General features: G+C 42.1%; 1 protein-coding gene across 11 annotated transcripts; it reads right to left on the reverse strand.

The window, feature by feature from the left end:
- Positions 1-333: 333 nt before the first annotated feature.
- MAJIN (membrane anchored junction protein) lies at positions 334-26,786 on the reverse strand. Of its 11 annotated transcripts, XM_058689574.1 has the most exons (14): positions 26,591-26,786; positions 26,069-26,219; positions 23,757-23,893; positions 23,622-23,660; positions 18,069-18,186; positions 10,991-11,036; positions 9,257-9,332; positions 8,969-9,094; positions 7,787-7,818; positions 7,374-7,486; positions 6,091-6,154; positions 2,167-2,239; positions 1,280-1,397; positions 334-674 (listed from the first exon to the last, which is right to left on the reverse strand). In XM_058689574.1, exons 4-14 carry the CDS (start codon positions 23,641-23,643, stop codon positions 629-631), a joined length of 834 nt encoding a protein of 277 aa, XP_058545557.1. In that variant the 5' UTR covers positions 23,644-23,660; positions 23,757-23,893; positions 26,069-26,219; positions 26,591-26,786; the 3' UTR covers positions 334-628. The 11 variants fall into 11 exon arrangements, with proteins under 11 accessions (XP_058545557.1, XP_058545561.1, XP_058545563.1 ...); XM_058689578.1 differs by lacking the exons at positions 23,622-23,660; positions 23,757-23,893 and adding an exon at positions 18,892-19,020; XM_058689580.1 differs by lacking the exon at positions 23,622-23,660.

Consider the following 26,786-nt stretch of genomic DNA (forward strand, 5'->3'; position numbering starts at 1 on the left):
TGATCTGAGAAGCTAAACTGTTTTCCTATCAAAAGCCAGAGGGGGTAGGTGAGTGGAAAGCATTTATGCACTGAGGGTGCACTTTGGGGCCAAACTGGGTGAACTGGGGACAGATGATTTCTTGGGGGTCTGTGGGGCTCTTGAGTCTTACAAACTTCATTCCCTAGGCCCCGGCAGGGAGGCTAAAGTTTGTGGTCAGGTGCAGACCCCACCCACCCAAAGCATCCCACCAACAAGGACCAGGCAGACCCAGGGGAGGTTTCAGGCATTGCTTCCCCGTATCTTCAGGGAGAAGTTTTCTCTCTCTCTACTTCATGAAATTCAGTCAATAACTCTTCATAAATAATTTATTTTCATTAGGATCCTAAGTGCTGGAGACGAAAGACCTAAACTGGCCCTCAGAGCGTACAATTCTCAGACTAGAACATTTTAGGAAGTTCTTTTCTTAGTGTTTTAAATTGAAAAAAAAAAAAATCCACTGTAAAGAGGCAAAGGATAGGACAAACCCACAAGAGGACTCAGAGAGTTTAGGGCCCACGTTCCCCTTGACTGAAATGTCACGCATGGAGGGTGGAATGGGAAGAGTCATTGCGAGAGGACGCTCTTCCCACTGCTGCATCTGGAAGACTCACCGGCTGCTCTTTCCGAAGAAATAACGAAAGGGGAAGAGAGAGCTGCAGGAAGGAGACCAGAGTGGCTTGAGATTCTAGAGGTCCCTCCCTTCTCCCAGTCCCATTAGGGCTCCATTAGCTAGGACATTTTTGCTTCGGGGAACCACTGAATGGATTCAAGTCTGGAACAGCATTTGAAAAGGTACCCAAATTCAATTATACTCAGGAGGGACACACGAAGGAGAATTCAATGGGATGGCTGAGCTCTAGATGAATAAAGGGATTTGCTAATTGTCTTCCGCAAAAAGGACTCCGAAGACAGCCTCGATTCAGGGAGGAGAATGGAAACATTTTGGTAACCGAAGCATCTGAATGACCTAACGATAAGAACAGGCTCTGTTTAAGCAGCATTTATGGGACAAGGTCCAATGCTAGGCACATTGGGGTGGGGTGGGGTGGGATGCGTAAAAGCGAACAAGACACGGTCTTTATTAAATTCAGTTAGGGCCCTTGTGCTGTCTCATTTCCATCCTGTATCCCGGGAAAAATAGAGATTATGTGGGGAATCTGCTTGCTTTTCTAATTTCCCCAAAAGATTCAATGAGGCGGACTCTGGAGCTAGGTTGCCCTGGGTCTCAGTTTAATGACAGGAGAGAAATCCATCCTACCTTAGAAACCCAAAGAAGCCATTGGTTGCCAGCTCTGCGGGTCTTTCCGGTGGAGATGGATTGTCTTGCTGCAATGGGGGGATGATGTGTCTCACTAGGCTGTCCCCCAGTTTAGAATCTGCAAGGAAAACACTCAGGCAGGGAAAAGGTATTAGCCCAGGGATTTTCACATGACATCTAGTATGGGCCAAGGGCAGCCTCACACCATTTGTTCGAAGCTAGCCAAACTGTTTGTTGAGACCTTCCCAATTTCATCTCAGCCCAGTAAGATACTACTCTGACCTTGGACGATTTTTAGTTGGGCCCCTGAGATTTTTACACGGCTTAAGTCCTAGCCACCCACCATGATGTTTTCTCATGGAATGACAACTCGTTGAAGAACTCATGTGCTTACATCCCTGCATCTGTGATAACTACAATCCATACTGAATCCTCATGCTGGACATCTTAACAAGCATTTCCAGCCTTTGCTGAACATCTACTGCACCTTCAATATTCACACTAATGCCCTGAAGGGAAGAGGAGGAAAGACAGCTTCCCGGAGATTATTCTCCAACGAGACAGAACAGTGAAACACATCCCTCCCAACTTTTCTGTAAAACTTATCACCCGTATAGAAATGTTTTCAAATAGTGGGAGCATCAATTTCACCATCATTTGCACAGGAAGGACATGCATCGTTTCCTCTCACTTCTCTTGGAAGCTGAGGGAGCTTTTACTATTCGAGGGCAGGCCCCCACACCAGAGGATGGCCAACAAGAGTCTTCATGGGAGCAGGTATATCACCCAGCAAGTGTGCCCAGACTCAGCTCTGTGTTGCTCTGCTCATCAGAGAACGAAAGAGGTCAGGATGATTATTAAAAGAGAATAAATTTCCCAGAACCTACCCTGTTCCTGGACATCAGTGATATCAAACGTTGGGCTCTCCTGACATTTCTGCTTGGTTTTTCTTTCCATGTTCTGATAAAAAGAGGACCAAGAAAAGTTTTAAACTTGACTCCCATACATCTTGGTGGGCAGGATGCTATTTGTTGGTTGGTGGTTAGTCAAGGAAGACTTCGTAGGGAAAGTGCTATTTGAATGGGGTCTTGACAGATGAGTGAAATTTTATCATAATGGGGGTGAGGAGACGGTCAGAGAGAGCAGGGCATTTTAGACAGGGACATGGTGTATAGGACGCACTACCTTTAACAACTAAAAAGATGAGTGTGGCTAGAGCTGGGGTAGTGGAAATATGACTATGGCATAAGCAGGCAGCACACTATAACTCAGTCTTCTCCCTGGGCTACTCCTTTACAGAACTTCTTTTTTTAAAGTTTATTCATTTGTTGAGAGAGACAGAGCATGAGTTGGGGAGGGGCAAAGAGAGAGGGAGACACAGAATCCGAAGCAGACTCCAGGCTCTGTAACCGACAGTACAGAGTCTGACACGGGGCTCGAGCCCATGGACCGTGAGATCATGACCTGAGCCAAAGTTGGACGCTTAACCGACTGAGCCACCCAGGAGCCCCTACGGAACTTCTTTTAATACTTTGAGGAGGACATCCTATAACCTGGTTCCAAGCCCACATTTCCAGTTGATACCCCAATATTCAGAATCATGGTTCATATATTTTCTTTGGGACTCTCTGCTAACTGGCCACTCCCCTCACCTGGAAAGGGCCTGACTACCTTAGCAGTGCTGGGAAGTTCCTTGAGCCATTGTGCTGGTGAAGAATTCTACAGCCAGGGGTTGTGGACTATCAAGGTGGGTCTGGGAGGCAGAGGTATGATAAGCCTCTAGGAAAGTTAGGATGAAAAAAAAAAAAAGAAAGAAAGAAAGAAATTAGGATGTAGCCTCCATCTTAAGCATGAGTTGTATTTCTAAGATAAACATTTCCATAAACCCTCAATTTCCAGAACACATAGGCTGCTACCTGGGTCATACTCCTATAAAACTGAAGGGGAACTCTTACCTCTTCTAAGTCTCCAGGTGCACTGGCTTGCAGTCCACCACAGGGTGGAGATGGAATTGAGAGGGCACAGCTCTAACTTCTAGCTTGAGAAAATGATTCTTACAAATTTAATGAAACTATGGTTTGGAGCTTAAATTCTGCTGCATTGGCTCTAATGAAAGCATCTACTAAGGGTGGCAGTGGGGAATAGAAGGGTTCAAAGGCCCTGGGACAGAGGTAAAGATCTCTCAACCAGGGCAGACTCCCCTCACAATATAGGTTAGCATTTGTGTTCTCCTAAAATCCTGCCAGATGTCTCCTCAGGAAAATGTCACAAGAAAAGAAAAACATAGCCTGAAATTAAACTGATGGTACCATCTGGGACATCCAACATAATAACATAATAGACATAATAACACACTGACAACCCAACACAAAACTGTCCTCTATATGTTCAGGGCCGGATCTGCTTAGAAGTATAGTTCGAGGGGCACCTGGGTGGCTCAATCAGTTGAGCGTCCAACTTCAGCTCAGGTCATGATCTTGTGGCTCTTGAATTCAAACCCCACATTGGGCTCTCTGCTGTCAGTGCAGAGCCTGCTTCAGAGCCTCTATCCCTTGCTCTCTCTGCACCTCCCTGGCTCACGCTCTCTCTCAAAATTAAAAAAAAAAAAGAAATTTTAAAAAAAGTTCAAGCAGTTCAAGCAGAAGTGGCAAAAAAAAAAAAAAAAGCTACACACACACACACACAGCAGTCTGTTTTACATCTGCTCTCCCCCTTTTTGTCCTTACAAAGTCTGGATCTCTAGTCTGGCACCTCGAGTAATAAAGGGAATGGGTCTGCCTTTCCTTCCCATTCTCCCCAAAACACCTCTTATGAAACAGAGACCTTATTTAGATATGAGCCATGTTCTTCTAAGCTTTCCCTGTATCAGCTCCCAGTGGTGTCCTGTTAAGACATGACAGTCCACACTGACTGTGTCCCTACATCTTGAGTTCCCCAAAGGGGAGAGAAAATATTAAGCATTGGACCATAGGAGCAAATTCGATTTTTCCATCTCAAGTGACTTACACTGAGAGCCACTACGATCACTCTAATTCAAGAGAAATCCTCTTTCTGGGAACAGGGTCTACAATGGAGACTGTCATTGGGCTTTGAGTCAAAATCAATAAACATGTTCCTTTTGGGTTTTGTTTCGGTGTTGTTTTTTTTTTTTTTTTGGACTCAGAGTTTTTTTCTAAACCCAGTATCAGGTTGAAAAGGTAATTATGTTGAGTAAGAAACTGTGGGTACTGTTCTTGAGGGAGATGATGTGTCAAACTAAGAATAGGAAGGTATGAAGGATAGAGAGTGAGGGAAATGTTCTTTTAATAGTAATTATCTTGGTTGTATAAAGCGTCTTTGTTCTTCAGAGCTTCATGTACCCCTCCTGTACTTTCTCATTTCTTTTTCTTCCCTCTTGAAAGGACAGGAGTATAGAAGAGGGCAATCATCTGTCTACAATCACTCAGTGGGCCAGGTGGCCATGGCATAATGGGTCCTATACCCTGCCCCTACCCACGGAGCCAGAGGACTGAGTCCCTGAGGGTTCTCTCCTTCCCTAACTAAACAATAAATTCCTGCAAGAAAAACCACGTTTTACACGTTTGGGTGCACCCCAGCACCTAACACGATACCTTGCAAACAGGAGGCAGAATAATCATATAGAAATGAAAATCACTTTACTTTCCTACTTAAAAAACGTTTTAGGGGAAAGCCTGTGATCTTGAGGTTGGCCTTAAGTCTTTCAAGATCCAGCCTGTGCTGATCTCTCCAATAACATTTCTTAGCACTGTACTCTGAGCTCCAGGTGCACTGGCTTGCAGTCACCAAAAGCACTATATCCGTTCCTCTTGGCTTTAGTTCTCTGAGCTTCTCTGAGAAGCCTCCCTCCCACCCCTCTGGTTTGGGTGAGGTTCTCCTTTGTGGTCCCTTTGCTTCCTTTATTCTTGCACGTAGCACATCTATCGATAATTGTCTGCCTAGCTTTTTACACAGTTGGCGTTTTTAGGGGAGAGCAGGAGATCTCTAGTACTTGGCACACAGCAGACACGCAGTCAGTTTGTCGAATAAAGGCACATGTTTTACAGATACTTACTGCATAACTGATCATGCTACGGGTTCTGGGAAGGCGAGGGAGGTGAACAGGGAGTGTGACCTTAAGTAACTTTAAATACTTAAGGTCAGAGCTACTTTGGAGAGATAAGTGAAAAGTAAGAAAAAGGCACAAATAACAGCTATTTCAAGAGGGGAAGAAAAGAAAAAGGGGACTCTTCTACAGGCTCCTAAAAAAGAAGCCCTGAAATGCAAGAGTAGCAGGTATATGAATATCTAAATGGGGAATAAACCTCACAAATGAAATCAAATGCCACTGGGGCCAGCCCATCACTGCTCTAAGTGAAGTTTTCTCTTACCAGTATCCCATGCTGATGTGTGCCTAGCTTGCCTATAAAAACTAGATGCTCCCAGACTCAGACCCCGGTGCAGATGAAGGCAGAAAGTTTTCTAAGATGACAAAATTCTATGCCAGACCCCACCCCGATTCAACAGACCTATTTTCTTCTCTCACTGCGGAGTACAAGAAGCAGCTTTTTAAGCTGAGAAGAAAAGGCCTTTTAACAAAAGGATCCGTCGATGTGTGTATTACGTGGCTACTTTGGGGACAGGCTGTGGCAAAAGTAGAGTGGCCGAATGTTATTCCGCAGATGGTGAAACCTGAGAAGGAGTTCAGTCAATTCAGTCTGTACTTAGGACCAAAATGTGCTGGTAACAGGAATTATGACTTGTTACAGAACAGGAACGGCCAAAAGCCTTGAAGCCTCCATTTTGGTGCTTACCCTCCTGGTTTCCATAAGGGGCCTCTTTTTGCTGGGGCCTTGGCTGGAAATCCCCATCTTGGCCCTGAGGTGGGGAAAAAAGCCCAGGAAATGTTACTGGCAGCAGCAACATCACATCTAAGCAAATGTGGCCTAAATGAATATTTCAGCAGGTTGGCTATTTTTATACCACTCCTGGCCTACGGAATAAATCGCGTGGCCAGATTTTCTTTGGGTGCTGCTTTAATTCACAGCAGAATCCCAATTTGAAACATTTAAGGATCTAGGGGTTGAGAAAGGGAAAACGTGATTGACCGCAGGTAATCAGATTTTGAAATACTTGACTGCATCAAAACCCAGAGAAAGGGAAGATGTGAGTCCTCATCTCCACGGAAAATTCAGTCAAACAGAACAGAGCAAAGCTTCACACCTCCAAGTACCTTCACATTCCACCTGTCTGGGAAAGAAGTTTCCTGACCCTTCCCTGACATGTGCCTCTGGAGGGTAGAGGCCTCAGTTCCCTCACGGAACTGTTTGCCCACACGACCCCAGAAAAGGAGCAGCTGCTCTCTGGGAACAAGGGCTGAAAGCACTTTGGGCTGGGGAGCAAACCACACCTTGGATTATTCCAGCTGCCCTCTCTGGGTGCGAGTTAAGAATGACTGAATTATCTTATCTTTACTGATTCACTCTGTCCCTGACAGAGATTGTAAAGAATAAAGTAAGTAGCCTCCACAAACGCAACTTCAACATGTTAAGGATATGTTCAACATTGACCCTAATATTGCAGTATTTCACCCGTTGACTGATACATACCCTCTTGTACGTATTTACATTTTAGCTCACATTCTCTCTTAAAGGCAGATTTCCAAAAAACTTCACTGCTTACTAGGTAAAATAGAATTTTATTTTATTTTTTTCTCACTCTCTTGAGGATTTCTCTGTGTTCTTATATAATATGCTGGGACTTCTTAAGTCTTGGGCTTTCTGGTAGTGTGACCATACTGAGTGCTGAGTATGTGTTGGATTCAATTGTACATAGATGTGATCATAGACTATGATTTCCTCATAGTCACTGTCTTGATGAGCAGAAGACTCCCACTTTGCCGAGGAAGGAACTGTGTTCAAATTACTTTGCAAACATCAACGTGTCTCCTTCCCTGAGTCCGCCCCCGGAAATAAGCAGGTACCAATGAAGGCTGAAGACAAAAAGTGACTCAGCGAAGGACAAGATCGGCCAGCAGCAATAGCTGGCAAAGCCTGATGAGGATGCAGGATTTCCACTCTCTCCCAACACCACTGACCTGTCCAGCTCTGGCCTGTGCAGGGGGCTGGGTACTTCCACTCGTGCTCGTTTCCTCATCATGGCTCCTGCTGCTTTTGTCTCCGCCGGCACCTTCAGAGAGGAACCAGACTCCTGTGACTCCTTTTCCAGACCTGCTCACAGTTCACGAGGGCACGGTGAAGAGAACTCCCCATCTCTAAATTGCCTACAGCAACTTTTAACACCAGCTTCGCAAGTGAGGCTAGATATCGTTGTTAGAGACAGTCTTAGAAATTTAGCCAAGAGGAAAAAGATGGTCTCATGTATGCAATTCTGATTGGACCTGGGCAGCAACCAAGGGGCAAAGTAAGAGGAAGAGACAAGAGCAGGACTTTTTGGACAAGACATGGCAATAAAGGCAATTTTCATCTTGTATAGAAAAGGCAAACTTACCAATCCAAGAGGGCTGTCATTTATTGGTTTCCCTACAACGGAAATTTGAAGGTTATAATGGATCACGATGCTGTTTCACCTGGATTTCTGGCTACCACTTATTTCTTACAACTGGTCGTAGACAAAAAGCTCTATGTATGCCTTTTCCGTTTTCCACCTGGTACCACTTTTGCTAGAAATCCGGGGTCTTCAAACTCTCTTCCCCTATTTTTTAGACTTAAAGAACTATTGTCATCTACAAGGTCAAACATACTACATTTATATTATATTCTGATGATATGCCACTTAAAAGGGAATGATCTTAGTATAAAAGAAAAAAGGTAGGGGCCCCTGGGTGGTTCAGCCGGTTAAGCGTCCGACTTTGGCTCAGGTCACGATCTCACAGTTTGTGAGTTCAAGCCCCGTGTCGGGCTCTGTGCAGACAGCTCAGAGCCTGGAGCCTGCTTCCAATTCTGTGTCTCCCTCTTTCTGCCCCTCCCCTGCTCACACTCTGTCTGTCTGTCTCTCTCTCACACAAATAAATAAACATTAAAAAAATTTTTAAGAAGAAAAAAAGAAAAAAGGCAGAACTTCAGACATCAGTGACAAATGAATTGGGGAGATACTTTGAGGCAAGGCCTTTGCACTCTTTTCCAAATCAAACTGGCAGGTATCTATTTGTCCCTCTACGAGTAAAAATAGCAATGGCCTTCAGAGATTAAAAACCTGGAGATGCCTTTAAGATACCGCTAATGTAAAAGTCACTGAATACTCTAAAATGGAAGGAAGTATTTTTATATAAGAGATCTCTAAGAGATCTCTTTCACTGAGTGATTACTGTCAGTCAGACTTTGTTTATTAATATATATATATATATATATATATATATATATTTTTTTTTTTTTTTTTTTTTTTTTTTAACAACTCAGTGAGATGGGTGCTATTATTATCCGCCATTTCACAAAGGAGGCATAGAAAGATTAAGTAACTCACCTAAGGTCACACAGCTCTCAAGTGGCAAAACCACTGGGATTTGAACCAGGCCGTCTGGCTTGGAGCACTTGCTCCTAACCTCTACACTGTGTGGTGTTAGGGCCCAGTCAGGCTGGCCATTTTGCCATACTGACCTTGCACTGCTAACCCACGGACATTCAACCTTCCCTATTTCTCCTCCACCACTAAAACCTCCATCATTCTACTTACCAGGTGACGGCTTTTCATGAAACCATTTCATCTCCACATACAGAGTAAAAACAAATGGATAGGGGGCCAAGACGATTTCCCCATATTTGAATTTCAGGTGGGACACTCTTTCCCATTTGCTTTTATCTGAGAAATGGTGCTAAGGAGTGGAGAAAGCAGTCAGTACGAATCCCTGAGTACTATTCTAGGGATAAGACCCTTGCCCTTCCCTGTCCTACGAGTCTGCTGCTTTCATTTGAATCTATAATGTGACCTGTAGCTTATTTCTATCCTGAAATGAAAGGATACAGGGAAATACAATGAAGTGTTCTGTAGCAAATGGCTGCAGATTGTCCAAGTTTCCCAAGACCACACGAATAGAATCCTGGAAAAAAAAATCTGAAATGAGTTTAATATTGTCTAGTCCCAGCCAATCTGTCCATTTACACCTGTCACTGCTTTTCGCAAACCCTTCATTCTATTAAAGCTGAACTATGTGCTGTTCCCTGAACATGCCTTCTGATCCTCCATTTCTGTGCTCTGTTCCCTCTGCCTGAAATGCCCTTTCTTAGTAATGGGGGAGTAATGGAGGGGGCCAAGATATGAACAATGGGGTTCCAGGCAATGGGGTTCCAGGGCTTACTCTCTTAACCATTCATTAGGCACAATGCCTATCAACAAATGTTTTCTGAGTAAAAGAAGATGAGAACATCTGCCTGAAAGCTGAGAGCAAGAACACAGAAAAAGCACCTTGAAAACTTTGGTTATAAATGTATATAAATGCTCCCTAGCTACCACATACTGAGCTACTGTGTGGCAGGCACTGCACACATCTATTTCTAACCCTCACCACAATCGTGAAAACAGGTACTGTTTATCAACCTCATTGACAGGTAAGGAAGCAGGCTTGGAGAAGGTAGGTAACTTGCCCAAAAGTCCCATTGTGAAGGCAGAACTTAACTCAAATCCAGGTGTGACTGGCTCTGAGGTCTATGGTCTCTCCACTTTGCTAGATACTGCCTTGCACTTTTCTCTGCCCACGTTAACTGAAGCAAAGTGAAATAAACTCTGTTCTACTTACAATTAAAATAAGCAGAAAACTCTCATGGTTCTATTATTAAAATAATTGTTATTTATAACAATGTCTCTGATCTCCCACAAGATTCTAATGTACCTTCAACACTTAGCCAAAGAGCTATAGATACCTTTAAGGCCAGGACTCAAATTTTGGTTTCATAGAGTTTTGTGTTTGTATATTTCATTGTATTCAAATTCCTTGAAATATGACAGCGTATGTCTTTATAAATCTGAACGGTCCCAAATCACTGAGTTGTGAAGTCAGAAGAGAAATAAACTAGTTTAGAACTCTCATTTTATGAATAAGGCAATTAAGACCAAGAGACAGAAATGATTTGCTGGGGTTCACACTGCTAATCAGTGGCTCAGCCAGGGCTGGAATCCAAGGCCAGCGCCCAGAGCTCTGACTCCTTGTCCAACGCGTTCACCAATTTACAAAGCTGTTCACTTGCTCAGTGTTTCTCCTGTGGGAGAACCTAAGTAAGGCTGGGTAAAGGAGGAATGAAAATGAAGTGGGAATAAAGCAATTGCAAATGTTTCCAATTAAAATGAAGACACAGCAGTCTTGTATGTGTATTTACAATTGAGTTTCCTGAACGTCAAGTACCAGGCAGTGGTTGGGAGGGTGAGGCTTCCCAGAGCCCTGGAAGGCGGCAGTCCTCCAGAAGCTTTCTCCATGCCAGCCACCACAGAAGAGAGCTGCAGAGGGCTGGGAACTCTGGTGGAAACAATAGAACTCTAAGCCTCAAAGGTGCTGACACTTCAACTAGAAGAACTGAGAAAGGATACAGGCTTTAATTTCCTTGGAAAAACAGTTAAGTTTCTTCGCAGAGGAACTACGGCAGGGAGAAGCCAAGTGATCAAGTGGAGGTTGTGACTCAGTTCACAGGAAATAATTAAAAGCTGGAAATGGACGCATCCTTGGCTTAAAGAATAACTTTCCCAGAAGTTGTCTTTTTCCCCTACCTCCAGCTCCTTGAGGATGACTTCCTTATCTTCTATCTCTTCCCCTCTAGAAGGTAAACAAACGAGAGATAAATAAGCTGAGAAGGAAAGCTCTGAAGACGGTAGACTCTACTGTCAGTACAGAGTAGACAGCAGAGCAAAAATGACACTTCCACTGAGCTACAGAAACATGACTAAGTAAGAATCGTGTGTGTTGACCAACAGCTCATGGGAAGAAGTGATCACCTAGGTGGTATGGTCTGAGAACTGGTAGAAGGTTGTTCCAAAATATCTTCCCCATTAACTTGCCAAGACCTGAAATTAAGTTAATAATTTGTTAGACTTGTTGTACTCAAGTGTAGTCTGTGGACCACCAGGCATCCTCAAGCCCCTGTCAAGTGTTCTTGAAGGCATAACTATTTTTATACTAATAATAAGATGTTATTTGCCTTTTTTTTTCCTTGCTGTGTTAACATTTGTAATCATTAGTACAAAAGCAATGGAGGGCAAAATTGCTGGTGCCTTTGCACAAATCTAGCTAGTTATACACTAAACTGTACTAGCAGTTGTGGGAATCTTGACTGCCACACAGGAAAAAAAAATCCAGCTTCATTTAATATAGTTGAGGAAGCAAGAAAAAAATTAATAATTTTATAAAATCTCAACCCTTAAATACATGTCTTTTCAATACACTATGTGATAAAATGGGAAGTATTCATTAAGTACTTCTGCTGCATACAGAAATATGATGGGTGTCTTGAGGAAAAGCACTTGGGCAACTAACTGTTAAAGTTGCAGATTAAACGAGCTGCTTTTCATGGAATTGTATTTTACTTCAATGATCAGCTAACAAACTATAGTCATTATACAGATTTAGAAATGTGACATTTCCTCAAAAATGAATAGCGAGCTTATCAATTCAAGCAAAACAACCGACAGTATTTATTTGTGCCAATGATGAATTTTGGGATTTCAAGCAAAATTTGAACTTTGGAAAACTCAATCCACCACAGTGAGATTGACAAATTTCAAAAACTTAAAACACTTTTCTAAGATTGATCGTGATATTAACAGATATGATTTTTTGATATTGTACAACGAAGTGTGTTGACATTTGGATTATCTATATAAGTCAGTCAACCAATATTTTCCAAATGACCAATGAAACACATTATGTTACAAATCATCCTAGGTAAAAGATTCACTCCCAGAACAAGACAGATTTTAATATAGCAAAGTTCAAAAAGTTCAGTGATAGAATTTCAGATTCCATATTGCAACTAACTTTTAAAAAAGCACCACGTTAAACAAAACCAAACAAAAAAACTATCACTTCTTAAATTTTAATGTAGGGTCAAAGAATGCCCACAATAATCTGTGAAGGCTATTAATAAATCTCTACCTTCCCCGACTACACATCTATGTGGGGCTGGATTTTTTTCATATAATTCAACCAAAAAAACCAGACTGAATGCAGAAGCAGATATAATCTATCAGTCTATTAAGCCAGACTAATGAGATTTGCAAAAATTTAAAACAATGCCAATCTTCTCATTAATTTTTTTGTCTTTGAAAATTAGCTATTTTTAATAAAAATGTGTTAACACTTAATGGATACATTATTTTAAATTAACTAATACATTTTAAAATTGTGGTAAAATACATATAAACTAAAATTTGCCATTTTAGCCATTTTTAAGTATACAATTCAGCAGTATTAATTAGACTCACAACCATGGTGTACAACCATCACCACTATTTTTCCAAAGCTTATCTTCCCAAACAGAAACACTGTACTCATTAAGCAATAACTCCTCATTCTCCCCTCCACCCCTCCCCTGGTGACCCCTAATCTATTTTCTGTCTCTATGAATTTTCCTGTTTAATATTTCATAGAAGTAGTATCATATTTTTCCTTTTGTTCCTGGATTATTTCAATTAGCATAATGTTTTCGCGGTTCATCCATGTTGTACAGGTATCAGAACTTCATTTCTTTTGCAATTTCTTTAGTAGCTGAATAATATTCTATTGCATATATGTATACAGCACGCATATAACTACATTTTGTTTATACATTCACCAATTTGATGGCACTTGGGCTGTTTCCATCTTCTATCATGAATAATACAGCTATGAACATTGTTGTACAAGAATCTGCTTGACTCCCTGTTTTCAATTCTTTTGGGCATATACCTAGGAATGAAATTGCTGTGTTATATGGTAATTCTATGTTTAACTTTTTGAGGAACTGCCAAATTGTTTTCCATGGCAGGTGCACTATTTTATATTCCCATCAGTTCTATACAAGACTTCCAATTTCTCCACATCCTTGCCAACTGTTATTTTCTGTTTTTGTTTTGTTTTTTGTTTTTTAATACCCATCCAAGTAGGTGTGAAGTGGTATCTCATTAAGGTTTGGATTTGCATGTCTCTGGTGTAAGGATACTGAGCATCTTCTCATGTGCTTATCGGCCATTTGTGTATCTCATTTGAAGTAATGTCTATTTAAATACTTTGTCCATTTTTATTATTTTTTAAATGTTTATTTTTGAGAGAGGGAGAGAGAGAGCGCGTGTGCACAAGCGGGGGAGGGGAGAGAGAGAAGGGAGACAGAGGATTTGAAGCAGGATCCACACTGTCAGTGCAGACCCCCATGGGGAGCTCAAACTCACCAACTTCGAGATCAAGACCTGAGCTGAAGTTGGTCACCTAAAAGAGCCACCCAGGCACCCCAGCCTTTGTCGATTCTTAAACTGGTTTATTTTGTTGTTTTTGAGTTGTACTTCTTTCCTTTTAATGTTCATTTATTTATTTATAGTGTTTATTTTTGAGAGAGAGAGCACAAGCAGTGTGGGGCAGAGAGACAGAGAGAGGGAGACGGAGATCCCACGCAGGCTCTGCACTGTCAGCACAGAGCCAGACTTGGAGCTTAAACTCACAAACCATGAGATCATGAACTGAACCAAAATCCAGAGTCGGATGCTTAACAGACTGAGCCACCCAGGTTCCCTGAATTCTACTTCTTTCTATATTCTGGATATTAAACTCTTACCAGATATGTGATTTATAGATATTTTCTCCCATCTGTGAGTTGCCCTTGCACTCTGTTGATAGTGTCCTTTGATGCACAATTTTTAAAAATTTAATGCAGTCCAAATTTATCGAATTTTCTTTTGTTGCCTATGCTTTTGGTATGGTATTTAAGAAACCACTGCCAAATTCAAAGTCATGAAGATTTGCACCTATGTTTTCTCCTAAGAGTTTTATAGTTTTAGCTCTTAAATTTAGGTCTTTGATCTATTTTTTGTAAGTTCTGTGTCCAGTATAAGGGTCTAACTTCATTCTTCTGCATGTGGATATCCATTCTCAGAACCATTTGTTAAAGACACTGTTCCAACACTATTGAATAGTTTTGGCATTCTAGTCCAAAACTAATTGACCAAAGATGTGAATGTGAAGGTTTATTTCTGGGCTCTCAATTCTATTCTATGGTCTGTAAGCTGTTCTTACGCCATTACCTGTAGCTTTTTGGGTTACCTGGAGCTTTGTAGCAAGTTCTTAAATTGGGAAGTAGGAGTCTTCCAATTTTGTTCTTTATTGAGATTATTTTGGCTATTCAGGGTCTCTTGAAATTCCATGATTTTTTTTTAAGACAGAGAGCGGGAGGAGAGAGAAAATCCCAAGCAGGCTCCACTTCTCAGTGTAGAACCCAATGTGGGGCTCGAACCCATGACCCTGGGACCATGACCTGAGCCAAAATCAAGAGATGGATGCTCAACCCACTGAGCCACCTGGATGCTCCATTTCATATGAATTTTAAGATGGGCTTGTCCAGTTTTGCAAAATATGCCACTGGAATTTTGATAGGGATTTCACTGAATCTGTAGATTGCTTTGTCATCTTAATAATATTAAGTCTTCCAATCCACAAACATAGATATCTATTAAGTCTTCAATTTCTTTTGGCAACTTTTTGTAGTTTTCAGTAGGCAAGTCTCGCATCTCCTTGGTTAAATTTATTGCTAAATATTTTTCTTATTGGTACTACTGTAAATGAAATTGTTTTCTTAATTTTCTTCTCAGATTGTTTTTTGCTAGTGTATACAAATACCACTGATTTTGTGTGTTGATTTTGTATCCTGCAACTTTGCTGAATTCATTGATCAGCTCTAATATGAATTCTTTAGGGTTTTCTACAGGTAAGATCATGGTTTTCACAGATAGAGATGGTTTCACTTCTTCCTTTCCAATTTGTATGTATTTTATTTCTTTTTCTTGACTCATTGCTCTGGCTAGAAACAAGTACTATGATGGATGGAAGTAGTGAAAATGAGCATCTTGAGAGAAAAGCTTTAAGTTTTTCATAACTAAGTTAGCTGTGGGATTTTCATATATGGTCTTTATCATATTGAGGAAGTTCCCCTCTATTCCTAGTTTATTGAGTGTTTTTATCATGCAAGGGTGCTGGATTTGGTCAAATGCTTTTTCTTTCTCAATTAAGATAATCATGTGACTTTTTCCCCTTACATTCTGTTACTGTGGTGTATTATATTGGTTGATTTCTGTGTGTGTGTGTGTGTGTGTGTGTGTGTGTGTGTGTGTGTGTGTGTATTTATTAATGCTTATTTATTTTAAGAGAGAGAGGGGCGCCTGGGTGGCTCAGTCGGTTAAGTGTCCGACTTCGGCTCAGGTCGTGATCTCGCAGTTCGTGAGTTCAAGCCCCGCGTCAGGCTCTGTGCTGATGGCTCAGAGCCTGGAGCCTGTTTCAGATTCTGTGTCTCCCTCTCTCTCTGACCCTTCCCCATTCATGCTCTCTCTCTGTCTCAAAAATAAATAAACATTAAAAAAAATTAAAAAATAAAATAAAAAAAAAAGAGAGAGAGAGACAGAGAGTGAGTGGGGGAAGGGCAGAGAGAGAGGGGGAGAGAATCCCAAGCAGGCTCTGGCTGTCAGCACAGAGCCAGACATGGGGCTCAATGTAACAGACCGAGAGATCATGACATGAGACAAAATCGAGTCAGATGCTTAACTGACTGAGCCACCCAGGTGCCCCTGATGTCTGTATACTGAACCATCCTTGCATTCCTAGGGTCTTTATCCCAGGAATGTAAACAGTGCCAATCTCCTCATTAATTTTTTCAAAAATATAGTTAACCTTTTTAAAAAATGTTTATTTATTTATTTTGAGGGGAGAGGGGCAGAGAGAGAGAGAGGGAGAGAGAGAATCCCAAGCAGGCTCCACACCATCAGTGCAAAGCCTGACGCAGGGCTTGATCCCATAACTATGAGATCATGACTTGAGCTGAAATCAAGACACCCAACCAACTGAGCCACCCAAGTGCCCCAAAATACAGTTACTTTTAATAAAACATATTATTTGTTAACATTTAACGACATTATTTTCAGCAATTTTTAAGAATTTTATTTAAATCCAAGTTAGTTAACATATAGTGTAATAAGGGATTCTGGAGTAGAATTTGGTGATTCGCCACTTACATATAACACCCAGTGCTCATCCCGACAAGTGCCCTCCTTAATGCCCATCACCCATTTAGCCCATCCCCCCACCCAACACCCCTCCAGCAACCCTCAATTTGTTCTCTGTATTTAAGAGTTTCTTATGGTTTGCCTGCCTCTGTTTTTTTTTTTTTTAATTTATTTTAATTTACATCCAAATTAGTTAGCATACAGTACAACAATGATTTCAGGAGTAGATTCCTTAATGCCCCTGACCCATTTAGCCCATCCCCCGTCCCACAACCCCTCCAGTAATCCCTGTTTGTTCTCCATATTTAAGAGTCTCTTATGTTTTGTCCCCCTCCCTGTTTTTATATTATTTTTGTTTCCTTTCCCTTATGTTCATCTGTTTTGTCTCTTAAAGTCCTCATATGAATGAAGTCATATGATATTTGTCTTTCTCTGACTGATTTCTCTTAGCATAATACCCTCTAGTTCCATCCATATGGTTGCAAATGGCAATATTTCATTCTCTTTGATTGCCAAGTAATACTCCATTTTATATATGTACACCACATCTTCTTTATCCATTCATCCATGGATGGACATTTGGGCTCTTTCCATACTCTGGCTATTGTTGATAGTGCTGTTATAAACATGGGGGTGCATGTGTCCTTTCGAAACACCACACCTGTATCCCTTGGTGCCTGTCTCTGTTTTTATCTTATTTTTCCTTCTCTTCCCCTATGTTCATGTTTTGTTTCTTAAATTCCACCTACGAGTGAAATCATATGATATTTATCTTTCTAATTTCCCTTAGCATAATGATATATTATTTTTGTTTTAAGTTTATTTATTTTTTGAGAGAGAGAGAGAGAGAGAGAGAATAAATGGGGAGAGGCATTGAGAAAGGGGGAAAGAGGATCTGAAGCAGGCTCTGTCCTGACAACAGAAAGCCTGATGTGGGGCTCAAAGTCACGAACCGCGAGATCATGACCTAAGTTGCAGTTGGACACTTAACTGACTGAGCCACCAAGGCACCCCTAATGATATATTATTTTTAAATTAGTAAGTATGTTATTTTAATTTTCCTGTTTTAAACTGTATATGATACATATTGACAGGTATGACCCACATAACCAAACTCTTTGGGATCCTTGATAATCTTACGAGTGCAAAGAGATCTTGAGATAAAAAAATCTTGAGAACTACTGCTCCAAAGGTATGCCATCACTAATTTAGAAACTTGCATGAATATTAATATATGGACTATAAAATACTTGGGAAACAGGGGTACCTGGGTGGCTCAGTCAGTTAAGCATCTGACTTCTGGTTTCAGCTCAGGTCATAATCTCACAGTTTCATGGGTTTGAGCCCTGTGATGGGCTCTCTGCTGGCAGTGTGGAGCTTGCTTGGGATTCTCGTCCTCTTCCTCTCTCTCTCTGTCCCTCCCTCACTCTCACTGTCTCTGTCTTTCTCAAATAAATAAGCTTAAAAAAATAAAATAAAATACATGGGAAACAGAGTCCTACAAGATGCTAATTCAGCCAGTCCCCTGGACAGGGTGAAGGTAGAGAAGGGATACTCGTGGGAATGTACTAACCTGTATTTGCAAAGGCTATTCTCTTAGCTTCAAAATTACCTGATACTGTTGCCATATCTAATTTTGAATTTATACACATTGGGTCCTGCGTGAAGAAACCTCGTCTCTGGAAACGGGTAGGTGAAGGGTTTTAAACTCATTGCTTCCAAATGATAGCCTAAATGAAATACAAATATTAGAGAATTATTAAAAAGCTAAAGATGGTTCCTTATGTTATCATATGGGAAAGAGAACCTGCCCAGTCCGTAGCATCTCTTCATGAGTAAAATGTCCAACATTCGGCACCACTGCCTATGTCCCGTCTCAGATTTTACATTAATCACCTATTTTAATCACTTGGACCATTCTTCTACCTGCATGGGGGAAGATACACGGTGTTTGGGAATAATCTGTATACTTGAAATCGGAAGACCTGGGTTCGAGTTTTGTAGTTTACCTGACAACCTCGGGCAAATCACTTCTCTTCATGAGACTAATGATAACCAACATCTGATGCCTCATAAGGTTTTTGTTATGATTAAATCTCTCTCTCAAACATCTCTTGAATCTATTCTCCCCCCTTGTCCCCACTTTCCTTGGAATCTAGGCCAGTATGAAGAGGACTCAAGTCAAATAATGAAACAATCCAAATGTACCAATAGGTGGCACAATTAGGAAGACCTCTGCTGTTAATTTTAGATGAAGTTAAGGAAGGAACACACCTTCCTGCCACAGCTCATGCAGCAAATAAGGATGTACGCTAATGTTTCCCAGTGCTGCCAAGGAATGCCTTATCTTCCCTACCTCTCAACCACTCTTCCTTCTCACCACTCGTGAGACAGCCCTGTGCCACAAGAGTACCTACTATCCTCCTAGCACTTACTAGATTTAGGTTTCCTATTCCTGAATCTCTGTCACTTAAGGTCCTCTTTGAGGGAGAGTCAGGAAAAGGGAAAGATGGGAAAAGAAGAATGGCACGTCTCTTCTCCTCCAAGCAGGCATTCGGTACACACTAAAAAGAATTAAGCACAGTGATTAGTGATTTTCTAAGTCACTGGGATTTTTCTGTGCCTCTTTTTACTTGTAGAGATAATAAACCCTGCGTTTTCTGTCTCTTCATATGGAAATGTAAGTAATAAATAATGAGATGAGAGGTTCAGAGTTCCTGAGGATAAAAGCTACCTACACACAACACAAAGTATTGATTTCAGAGGTAGCTAAGATGGGTAGACAGAACAGGCACAAAGAAAGAATAATTTAGGTTTGAGTCTCGGGTCCAATATCCCTCCTTGGCTTCTCCGGGCCTTGATTTTCTTATTTATACAATAATAACAATTAACAACAACTTTTTAAAATGCCCTACCTTAAGTGTCTTACATGTATCATCTCACCTAATCCTTACACCAAGGCTTTGAGATCAACAGCCCAAATCTGATATATAAGGAAACTGAGACATTGAGAGATGAATGTTGGAACTGAGTTTCAAATGAAGTAATATGAAGCCAGACTTGATACCTCTTAACCACTTTCCTACTCTGCTTTCTGGGGTTTTTAGGACAAAAAAATAAGATAATGAATATAAATCATTTTGTAAGTATTAAAATACTATATACACATAAAGGACTATTTTCATTACTCTTTCCTCCATATTACCCCAGTACCATTTATACTCAGCAGGGAAAACTCTCGTGTGGTGGAGTCAGAAGATCTACGTGCCCAAAGAATGGAATTTCCCACAATTTCCAGAGTTCATGTCTGGGGCTGCCAGTAAAGAGATATCCCAGTGTCTGATCTCAGCTGCTTGGGATTAGAATGACAGGGGGTTGGAGCCAGAGCCCATGAGACTATTTAGACTAGAATTGCAGTCAAAAGTGAAAAGAAATACTTGGTGCCAACTGCAAAGTTACCAGAGGGGAAATACTGTTCATATCCTGAGGTGGGGTGGGGAAGGCTGGGGGGGGGGGGGGGAGGGAGGGAATCTTGTTGATTCCCATGCCCAAGGCATGGCAGGAACCCAGCTAGATTTGATGGTGTTTTCGGTGCTAAGATGACTTTTCTAAGTAGGAAAGGAGCCTACCTGCCACAAAAATTTAGCTTTCAGTTATTCAGAGAGTTTTACTAAAATGCAGTCACCTCTCACCACAGACTGAGGGCTAGGGGATCAGAGCAAAGGAAATGAAGGACATTTGCTGGAAATGACAATCCAGAGAGGAAACTTCATGTACTGCACCACAGTGGCTGTCCGAAAGAGGTAACAACAGCCCTCTTCTGGCTGGGGCCTGCCTGTTAATTGCTGGCTGCCTGCTTCAGAAACAACCACACACTAATTACCTCATTTGAAAATAAAGATTAGACAGCATAATCCAAAGCAACCACATAGTACTATTGGTTCAAAGATTTCACAAGGTTATTTTTCAACCTAAGTACTGTAGTCAAGATAACAATATGGGGTCTTAACATATGAAGAAGGGTCACTCTCAATCCATTTTTAGGTGATCAAACAACACGATGGTGTTAAAACAAAGAAAAGTTTAGAAGCAAAATGCATTAGTTGGAAACACGTAAGATTTGCAATTGGAGGATCAAGGCCTGAGTCCTAGCTCTGCTTCTTATTAGCCAGTAGATCCTGAGCAAGTCACTTAGCCTTGCCATGTCTCAATTTCTGCATCTGCAAATGGGAATCCCATCTAGAATTGTAGTGGGATTAAATGCGATTATGCTGTAAATAGCACTCCATAAACTCTAGAATATTACATAAACATTAGCTGTTTTGATAGATTTGAAGAGTTTCTCTCTTAATGCTTCACTAGAAAAGCAAATTTAAGAGAGGAAAACTGACTACCTTTAATTTCAGCGCAAAATCTGCCAAATCCCAATCAAGAACCTTTTCTTTGAAAATTTCCAATAATTATATTTAAATGCCACATAGGCAATGATGTTAGATTTTTTAAGGTTTTAGTAATTTTTTCACATAAAGAAACATCTGGGTCAGTTCATAGAACCTAAAGCAGGGCTGAATGTTATATGAGGATAATATTGACTATTGAGGTGGAAGATAAGGAAGTGCTGTCACTAAATATATCTGGTGATATTTGATGGAAAAATCCTCCACAGTGTTAAAGAATAAAAGAGCTTCATAAGCGTTTATTCAAAATACATTTACTGAGCAGATCTAATATGATAGGCTCTGTGACCATTAATGAGTGGGGGTAACAAAACAGGGAAATCCCACTGATACTATGAATTTACTACCCAAGTTTTAGAATTGAGATTGAAGACAGATGACCAGCAACTCCTTCCACCTTCACAAGTCCTTGGCTAGTCTCCAGGGTCTGCCTGGCTTTACTGAAGTATGTTCAGACTCTCTGAAGTCTGTATTTCCAAACAGAGATTCATGGCTGCCTATAGTTGGAAGCGCCCTCTGTTTTAGACGGTATGAGAATAAAGTGATTTCACCAAAGAAGGAAATAACTTCCACAAGGTGTCATATAACTTAGTACGGAACCAGGATTAGCGCTCCCCAAGATTGCGGATTCCTTTGACCCACGCATTCCCCATTACATCGCAATACCCTGTCAGTCACTTTATTAAATTGTAACCCTGGTCACTCTTGTAATTGTGGATGACTCAAGGCAAACTCAATCTGGGTATAAAGGCATCAAACCAAAATGTAAGCTTTTCTGATCAAATGTTCTTAGAATTATTTCTTGGAGTGTTAAAGTGTTCACATTTGTTTGCCTTCAAGCTCTCTTGTCAAAAGGAACTATTCTCCGTTTCTTTACCTTGCAGGGTAGCTAGGATGGCTGATGAAATAATGCAGGTATAACTGCTTATTTTAGTGCTCTACACAGGTTTTTCAATAAAGAATAATCTTTCTAAGACAAAACAAAGTCTTAAGATATGGGAGGGGACAGGGAGAGACTGACCTAAGACTACCCAGAATACTTTCGTGTTTACTGGTATCATTCTTTCTCTTTAGGTTTCTTCCTACTCTTTCTGGTAAAACACAATCTTTAAAATGCTCTTGGCATTTGTTCAGGAATAGATTTGCCCTTGGAACTGTGTTAGATTTTGTTTTGTTTTGTTTGAGAGGTAAGGAGTAACTAAAGTTTCTAACAGAGAGGTAGGAAGATGCCCTAAAGTGAAATTGAAAGGCCTAATGGACAACTCCGTAGACGAGAAAGGAGTCGAAGTTAATCTCTTAAGTTACCTTTGCACCACCTACATCTTAACCATCCTAAAAGCTATTGGAAAAACTACCTTTAGTCAATAGGTCCAGAACTGTGGTCCTTATTCTAGAAAAGCAATAGAATGGTATCTCATCTCATCACCCTGCCCAGAAGCTCTGGCTTGTTACATGATGATCAACCTATCAGCATTCACATCACACTGAATTCACTGTAGCACTCTAAACATCCTACCAACCCAAAAAGGAACCCAAAAAGCATTTGGATGTAAAACTGAAGGCAATGAGAGACATTTTATCTTTTGGTTACACCATTGGGTGAGTTGACCTGTACTCACCCGGACATGTAGGGAAGAATATGTAAAATTGGGAGGGGGGGGAAGCATCAGTAGTTTCAGAAGGGCAAATGGTTTAGAGAATATGCTTAGGTAGAGAGAAAGGAACAGCTTTTACAACTCTTGAGCTCAAAACTCTGAGTTCTTGATGTACATATCTCGATGGTCTTAGTGACAGAAGACTGATACAGGAAAGTGTGAAAAGAAAGCTTGAGGGGTACCTGGGTGGCTCAGTTGGTTAAGCGTCCAACTGTTGATCTCAGCTCAGGGTCGTGAGTTCAAGCCCTGAGTCGGGCTCTATGCTGAGTGTGGAGCCTAGTTACAAAAAAAAAAAAAAAAAAAAAAGAAAAGAAAAGAAAAGAAAAGCTTCTAAAATATCCAGCTTTGTTCTTGCCAGGAAACAATGGCAGATTCTGAAGAAATTAATAGGAAAACTAAATTACTTTTTATGTAATGAGAGACATTTCATACAGGAAATTTGAAATATTTTACTAAGTTTAATCCAATTCTAGTGAGATGTGGGGCGGGGGGCAGAGATAAGAACTGTATTTACAAAAAGATATAGCTGACTTGAGGAGATCATCTAATTTGGCCATGACAGGCAAGACTAAAACTCAGATGTATTGTTAAAGCAAGACAGTCCAACTGATTATGAACGGGCCTACACTCAATATTAGCCTCAATTCTTTGTATTTTACATTTTAAGCCTAGCTCTAAAACAACAAATCATTTATTATTGCTAAGAAACATAAAGTTTTGTACTTTGGATAACCATCAAACCACAGGGCTCTAATGGTGAAGAGGCCTTAGCAAACAAGCAAACCTCATATTTATAAAGCACTTTCAGTGTATATAATGCTCTCTTATCTCTAGCTCACAAGATCCAAAAACTTCTATTGAAGTAGGAAAGGTAGAGTCAGCTAATTCATTTTCCATGCTAACTGCTCTCCTAGTTTTTACCTGATCTGAGCCTCTCAATCTCATGTTCATTCAACATTCATTCGTTCAGCTCACAAATATTCGCATGCCTACAATGTTCCAGAAGCGGAAGTGCTGGAGATAAAGTGGAGAGGATTGGAACTTGGTCCTCACCTGCAAAGAGCTTACAAATCATTTCAAGTGTGGTGACTGCTCCAAAAAAACCAGGGTGATATGGGAACATGATACAGAGAATCCTAACCCTAGAAAGGAAATCATGGAAGCCCATTCTAAGTAAAAGACTCATACCTGAGGGATGAATATGAGTTAGGGACGCACAAAAAGAGAGCAGGTCTGAGGTGCGTACAGGAAACAGAAGATGTAAGAGTCTTCAACTTGGAGAGAGCATGGCGCTTTCAAAAGAAAGAAGTATAGAAACTTGGAACCTAGTGGGCAAAAAGGACAGTGCTTTGAAATAACACATACAGGTAAGCAACGAGTTAGTCAGCATACATGTGAGAGCCTTACTATGCACCGCTCTATGTCTAGAGTATAACAAGAGAGACATGATAACTTGTCTTTAAGGGCTTATATTTCAGGTGTGGAAGCAACAATAAACATGTAAGTACATAAATGTAATTTGAAGTACTCTAAGTACTCTAAAGAAAATAAAAGAGTTTCATAGAAAAGAGTAACTGGGAGGGTGCTTAACTACTGTGGCCAGGGAAGACTTTTCGGACAAGATTACAGCTGAGCTGAGGCCCAAATGGAAAGGTGAACAGCCATGCGAAGTCAAAAGGAAAAGCATTCCAAGCAGAAAAAAAACCAGCAATCACAGATGCCTTGTGATGGGTGGCTGAGGTTTAATGGACAGAAAGGTCAGTGTGACTGGAGCACAGAGAACGAAAACAGAATAGAGGAAGACGAAGTCAGAGATAAGAAGCAACCAGATCGTGTAAGGCCTGTAGGCCACTGTAAAGAGTTCAAATTTGATGCTAAGGGTTTTATAAAGAATGAAAGGATTTGATTTGTTTTAGAAAGATGAACTGTACAAGGGTAAAAGTAGAAGCAGGGAACCAGTGAGGAAACTTTTGTAGTAGTCCAGGAGAAAGATGATGCTGATTTTGACTGGGGAGTCGTAATGGATAGCTGAATGGGGGTATATTTTAGACTGATGGACTCGATGTGGGAGTCAAGGACGGTTCTTACGTTTTCAGCCTTTGCTATTAGGTGGAGGATGGTGCATACCCTTTTGTGAGATGGGAAGGATTCTAGGGAAAGAGATTTGTAGAGAGACTCAATAGTTCTGTTTTGGTTAAGTCTAACGCCTGTTCAACATCCCAGTGGATATGCTGAGAGGGTGGTCTCCTAGTGTGCAAGAGATGGAAATCAGGACGGAAATGTAAATTTAAGTAATCAGTGTTTAGGTGGTATCTGAAACTATTGAACAGACGTGATCATCAGGGGAGAAAGTGCAGGTAAAGAAGGGATGTGGGACTTACTTACAGCCCAGGTTATGAATTGTGGAGTCTATCCTGAAAGCAACAGGAAGGCGCTGAAGGGTATAATAAAGAAATGACCACACAGCTGTGAGTTAAAGTACACATCCGTATGGATCCGGTTGTAACGTGGGAAATAATCCAGAACAAGAACAGATAAAAAAGGACTAGGACCAGCTAGGCGATGCCTGTGGTGCTAGGCAGAAGCTGATTCGGTGGCCTGGTCTACAGTGACAAAAGCGGAGATGAAGAAGGATTGGTTTGGAGGATGCCTGCGAAGATGTCTAGTCGTGATTTTGTCAACTGATGAGGGAAGGGAGAGAGAACAAAGATGATTCCTAATTGCTTGAGCAGCTAATGGAAGAGAAAAAAAAGTACCACTTCCTGAAAAAGTAGCCTTAGAAAGTAAACTTTAAAAAAATTTTTAATGTTTATTTATTTTTTGAAAGAGAGAGATGGTGTGAGCCGGGGAGGAACAGAGAGACAGGGAGACACAGAATCTGAAGCAGGCTCCAGGCTCCCAGCTGTCAGCACAGAGCCCCACGCAGGGCTCGAACTCACCAACCATAAGATCATGACCTGAGCTGCAGTCGGACGCTCAACTGACTGAGCCACCCAGGCGCCCCTATAAAGTACATTTTTTAAAAAGTTTTCAGTTTATTCCTTTTTGGAGAAAGAGCGAGCGAGCAGGGGAGGGGTAAGAGAGAGGGAGAAAGAGATGGCTCAAGCAGGCTCCCCACTGCCAGAGCAGAGTTCGAAGTGGGGCTGGAACTCACCAACCGGGAGTTGCCGATGACCTCCTGAGCTGAAATCAAGAACCCCACAACTACTGAGCCACCCGGGCGCCCCTGGAAAGTCCATTTCTGAGGGGGAAGATGTGACCTCCTTAGTGGGACGTGCTCAATTTTAAGGTGCCCACGAGCCAGCCAAAGAGCGATTTTAGGGAGACGGTTGGGAGACTGCGGTAGGTTCACCACCTGCACAGGCGCAAGGGGAGGAACTGAAGTTGAGGGAAATCAAGGACCGAGGCAGGCTGAATCTTTCCACTTTCGCAGATGCCAAGATTCAAACAGGGGCGGGGGTGGGGGTGGGGTGGTGGGGGGTGGGAAGGGGAGGTCTCACTGAGTGCCACGCCTCCAGTATTTCCCTCCCAGGTTGAGGCAGGCAAGGCAGAGACTCCCCGAGATCACTAAGACATGGCGGGGACAAGAAACGTCTCCGTGGGCGAAGTCTTGCTTCCGTGGCAACCGCTGAGCCTGGGGTCACCGGGAGGCTGCAGAGCAGAGGGCACGCTTTCGTTACGGGGAAAGGGGGTTTTAAAAAAGAGGGTGCGGCGAGGGGGGCGCGGGGCCCTCGGAAGACGGGGCGGCCCTCGCGGGCGGGAAGAGCGGCCAGCGCGCCGCGATCTCGGCCGCGGCTGCGCCGCTCCGCTCGCCCGGCGAAGGGGGTCGGCCCAGGCCGCCGCCGCCGCCCCCCCTGCCCGGCCCGCCCCGGACCACCCTCGCGGCCTGCAAGTGGCCGCGGCAGCCTGGCCCTCTCGCGCCGCTGAAGGGAGGGGCCGCCGGGGCTGTAACTCTCCCTCGGAAAATAAAAGGCCACGAAGCGCCACCCTCACGGGAGCACCAGGCCGCTGTGGGCCGTTACCTCAGACTCAAGACTTTCCCAGGCCAGGCCGGGCCCTTATACAGGCTACGGGTTCCTCGCGCCTCGTAAAAGCGGCCTCGGCCGCAGTTCCGCCCGCGGAGCGCCCGCGAAACGTGCGGGCGTCGACTGCGCACGAAGCGCGGCTCGCGAACTCACTCAGGCGCTCGCTCGCGCTTTGGCTCCTGCCGCGCGCCCG

The sequence above is a fragment of the Neofelis nebulosa genome, chromosome 10 (genome assembly GCF_028018385.1).
Source record: "Neofelis nebulosa isolate mNeoNeb1 chromosome 10, mNeoNeb1.pri, whole genome shotgun sequence".
Classification (NCBI taxonomy): domain Eukaryota; kingdom Metazoa; phylum Chordata; class Mammalia; order Carnivora; family Felidae; genus Neofelis; species Neofelis nebulosa.

Bases quoted from the DNA above. Each gene is read 5' to 3' on its own strand.
- MAJIN (XM_058689571.1), bottom strand. From the start codon at position 25,807: ATGGACTTTCCAGGGGCGCCCGGGTGGCTCAGTAGTTGTGGGGTTCTT. The intron at 7,819-8,968 runs GTAAGTAGAATG...TTTCCGTTGTAG, and splicing joins TCATGAAAAGCCGTCACCTG to GGAAACCAATAAATGACAGC. The intron at 675-1,279 runs GTAGGATGGATT...TCCTTCCTGCAG, and splicing joins GGCTTCTTTGGGTTTCTAAG to CTCTCTCTTCCCCTTTCGTT.